A 4,986-nucleotide genomic window follows, 5' to 3' on the forward strand; every position below is an offset into this window, starting at 1 on the left:
ATTAACATTATTTTTTTTAACTTTTTTTTGTTTTATTTAATTCTAATCTTTTTCAAACATTTTCTTTTTTATTTATTTTGTAAAAACTTTAAAACTTTTTTTTTTAAACAATAAAATTTATTTAAACAATAAAATAAAAAAAACCTTTATTATTATTATCATTATTTTATTAATTAATAAAAAAAAAAAAATTCTTTTTTATTTATTAATCGATAATTATTAAAATCGTACACGACAGCGTCATCACATACTCCTAAAGCAAAATCGATTAATTTTTTTTTTAAAAATTAATTAAATGACGTCATTATTACTCGAGTGATGATGATAATGATTGTTGTTTGTTAAAAAAATTTCCCCCCCCCCCTCCCGAAAACCGGAGATTTGGGGTTTTAAATTTTATTTTTTGAAAAAACTTTCACTTGGTGAATAAAGAAAGTTTAGAAAAAGGTGAAAAAAAAAAAAAATAATTAACGGAAATGAATGTTGTTGTATTCAAACAAACAAACAGGAAAAAGTTAAAAGGAATAACATAACCCTTTTGTTTGTTTTTGTCCGTTTGTCGAACGAAAGGCTTCCATATATATATAAAACAATCACAAACATACTTTATTTTCATATAAAAAAAAAAAGAAAATTTTTTTTTTTTTTAAATTAAAAACGGACGATTGTTGGTTTTGTCACGTGAAACGACAAAATCATGTTAAATATAATTTATTTCCTTACACGTACGTTTGTGTCAGTCCGTTTGTCGTTTGTCGTTTGTCTTTTTTTTTTTTTAAAATGATTTATGTTTTTTAACTCTCAATTATTTAGAGAGAATTTCAAGTTGTTGACTTGGTAAAAATTACCGGATATTTTTTTTTTTTTCCATCAGAAATGATTTGACCATCCGGAATAAAAACCCTGGGAAAATCCTCACCCCCCCAAAAAATAATAATAATAATAATAAAATATTTTTTACACACACACGCATTCCAATAATTATATTCAAATATTCATGTAATAAAATATTTTTTTCTCTCTCCCTCCTCCCTTTTTTAATTAAATTTTATGTATGTTTATTAATTAATATTTAAAAAAATAAATAAATTTTCTCTCTCTTCACGTTTTTTATTAATTTTTATAATAATAATAATAATAATAATAATATATTATTAATATCAAATAACTCATTTGAAAAAAATAAATAAATAATTTTTTTAATATAAAATTTATTTAAGTTGTTAATTAAATTAATTAACCTTTTCCACCCACGTTATCATTATCAATAATTTGTCGTTTTATTTATTATTATTATTATTATTATTATTATTATTATTATTATTATTATTATTATCATTATTAATATTAATAATCATCGCTTTCGTGTATTTATTATAAATATTTGCGGGTTTTCCCCCGTTTGAAAATCATTTTTTTTGATTAAATTAAATTAAAATTTTTTTTTTTTTTTAGTTAAATTAAATTTAAATACTAAAACGTCGTTTTTAATTTCCCCCACCCATCCCACCCCCGCTTTTACCCCTCCCCTCGAGGCGAATAACTGTCTTTACCGATTGTAAAATTTTCTAATTTAAATTCTTTACTATTATTTTTTTTTTTTTTGAGTAATTTGTTAATTTAATTTAAATTTTTTTTTATAATTTCTCACTTAGTATATATTTATATTGTTTGTTTAGTATTTAAAAGAATTATATTCAAACACATAAATATAAATGTATATATAATATATTTTAATTATCTTCAACGAGATTCACTTTAAATTTTAAAGTTTTCTTTTATAAAATGTGTAAAATCCTCTTAAAATTCTTCTTCTCCCTTTTTTTTTTTTTTAGAAAACAACTTGCAACCCTTCCCCCCATTTTTTTTTTAAATTTACGACTTTTTTCCTTATATTATTTTTTTCTTCTTCTTATTATTATTATTATTTTATTAAAAAATAATTATTATTATATCGTTCTCGAAAAAAAAAACATACGGAGATAATTAAAAAATATTATAACACGATTAAAAGGTCAAAATTTCAACCTTTTCTCTCTCTCTCTCTCTCTCTTTTTTTCCGAGTTATAAAATTTAATTTTCTATTTTTTTTTTTTTTTTATGATTAAAACAAGTATTATTATTATTATTTAATTTATAAAAACTCGTCTTGAAAAAAAAATAAAAATAAAAAAATAAAAAATAGAAAAAAATTAATATTTATGAATTTCTCCATTGAGAATTGTTTTTGTTATTATCAGGGTTAAAAAAAATTACATTTGAATATAATAATAATAATAATAATAATAATAATAATAATAGTTAATTTTGATAAGTCGTCTGTCGCTGTTGTATACAAAAAAATGTTTTATGATTAAGCAAATAATAATAATAATAAAAAACTCGAAACATTTTTTTTTTAAATTTCATTTCCTATCGTTCTCGAAAAAAAAAAAAAAAAATTTTTTTTTTAGGTTTTTGTTTTAAACTAACCGACTAAAATTTAGTTTTACTAACAGGAAACAAGGAAGGAAATCCTTTTGTTAAACGTGAGAGAGAGAGAGAGAGAGAGAGAAAATTGGGATATATAATTCAAAAATCGAAAATTTCAACTCGTCTCTTTTTTTTTTTTCCTTTTCTATTTTTCATATAAATTTTGATAATGTTATCAGTTGGATTAATGTTTTATTACGAATAATATTTTCTCTCTCTCTTTCTCTCTCTCTCTCTCTCACTCGTAAATAAGTTTTTAATTACGAATTATTATAATAAATGTTGTCGTTACGAAACCTTTTCACATATACAAAACTTTAAATTTTGCTGTCGTTTTTCTTTTCTTTTCTTTCTTTCTATTTTATTTTAGACATTTTTTTTTTTCGAAAAAACGCATGAAATTAGTCAGAGACATGTTTTTTTAATATTAATTTAACAAAAAAAAATTTCAAACGTTAATAATAATAATAATAATTTTCTAGAAAAAAAACCCTCTCATCGTTCAGTCATAAATCAATTAATAAAAATTATAAACGAGTACGTTTGTAATTGTTTTTATTATTATTATTATTATTATTTAACTTCCAAGTCAATTGAAATTTTTTTTTTTTTTTAAAACACATGGAATTGACGAACATTTGACGTTAATGTTTTTTTTTTTTTTTTTTTTGAAAAAAACGTTAAATTCCCTAACGAATCAAAGATGGAAACAATATGGAAACTTTTTGTTTATGTTTTTATTTAAATTTAGTCATCGTTATATCGAAATTATAAAAAAAAATTTTTTATTTATCAAAATTCAAAACGAAAAAAAAAAAAGAATTTTTAACTCATTATTATTATTATCATTAAAATTTTTTAAAGGTAATTTTTTCCCCCCCCCTTCGTTTTTAGTAAAATAGTAGATAATAATAATAATAATTGTATGTTTTTTTTACCCTATTCGATTAAAATTTGTTTTTTATTTTTATTATTATTATTATTATTATATTTAACTAAGGCACCAATCCTAAGTTGCCTCATCCTGTTATTACGATTGAATTGACAACAAAATAATAATAATAATAATAATAATAATAATAATAATAATAATAATAATAATAATAATAATAATAATAATAATAATAATAATAATAATGATATCGATTTTAATAAAGAATTACATCGAAGAACGTAAATGACGGTTTTGCTTTCATAAAAACCTGTGGAGTTTTATTATTAAAATACTCTTCCCCCTTTCCCCCGCATGCCCCGGAGGAATTTCATAGAATTTCTATGATTTCCCCCCCCCAAAAAAAAAAAACGATGACGTCAACATTTTTCTGACGTATAATTTTTTACTTAATCTTATGTAGGAAATTAAATTTTGATACAATCGAGTTGATAAAAAAAAATGTAGTAAATTGAATTTTGTTTTGTTTTGTTTTTAATGACCCGTAGAATATTTAAACAATAATAATAATAATAATAATAATAATAATAATAATAATAGTAATAATAATAAAAGGGCATTAGGTCACATTAAAAAATTTTTTTATAAATATATAATTTTTCGGTTGGAAAAATAACAAAATTAATTTTGTCGTTTGTTTGTCGTTTGTTCGCGAACAAATCAACGAGAACACACTTTCAAAAGATTAATTTTGATTAAGGGATAGAAATTATTTGTTTGTTTGTTTGTTTCGTAGAAAATGACCCAGAATGCGGAAAACCGTATTGAATGCGCTTTGACGACCATGATAAACGACGCGGATAAAATACATTTGAGAAAACTTCAAGCGGAAATGCACAAATGCGCGGCAAAATGTTGCGAAAACAAAGAATGTTCTATAGAACTCGTACACGCGTGTATAGAAGTTTGCAGTCAGAATTTAAAAAGAGCACAAAAAGTTGTACAAAGCGAAATAATACATTTTCAAAAACGTCTTCAAGAATGCGTATTCACGTGTAATAACGACGTTAAAAAAAATATCGAAAAAGAACCGATTGATTTACAAATCAAAGCCTACGAATCAGGATTTGATAATTGCGTTGAAAAATGCGTTGATACCAACATAGCACTAATACCATTCATAATGAAAAAAATGAAAGAAATTTTAGCGAAAAAACCGCAGGATTTAAATGAAAATAAAAATTAAAAAAAACTCATAATTATTATAAATACATCGGTCATTATTATTATTATTATTATTATTATTATTATTATTAATAACGATTTAAATAAAATAGTAAACTGTAATCGAATAAAATGAGGGGAAAAAAAATGGTCAAAAACGATCGTTAAAAACAAATTTTCTTTTTTTTTTTTTTTTTTTTTAAAATTATTACGTGTGGAAAATTTTTGTACGAAAATTCGTAATTATTTATTAACGTCGTAAATTTTTTTATTTGACATGTAAATTTAAATAAATAAATAAAAATAAATTTGTAAAAAAATTTTTTCTTTTATTTGGAGGTCTTAACGACTCGATATTAATCAACTTTTTGAATATTTTCCTATGTGTAAATAACAAA

General features: G+C 21.6%; 1 protein-coding gene across 1 annotated transcript; it reads left to right on the top strand.

Annotated features, from left to right (window-relative positions):
• Positions 1-4,163: 4,163 nt before the first annotated feature.
• Positions 4,164-4,610, top strand: Phum_PHUM612440 (uncharacterized protein; the record flags this gene model as incomplete). The annotated part of the gene is made up of 1 exon (XM_002433025.1): positions 4,164-4,610. The coding sequence occupies one exon, from the start codon at positions 4,164-4,166 to the stop codon at positions 4,608-4,610; it is 447 nt and encodes a 148-aa protein (XP_002433070.1).
• Positions 4,611-4,986: the final 376 nt, after the last annotated feature.

Source organism: Pediculus humanus, genomic scaffold (assembly GCF_000006295.1).
Source record: "Pediculus humanus corporis 1103172108319 genomic scaffold, whole genome shotgun sequence".
NCBI lineage: Eukaryota > Metazoa > Arthropoda > Insecta > Psocodea > Pediculidae > Pediculus > Pediculus humanus.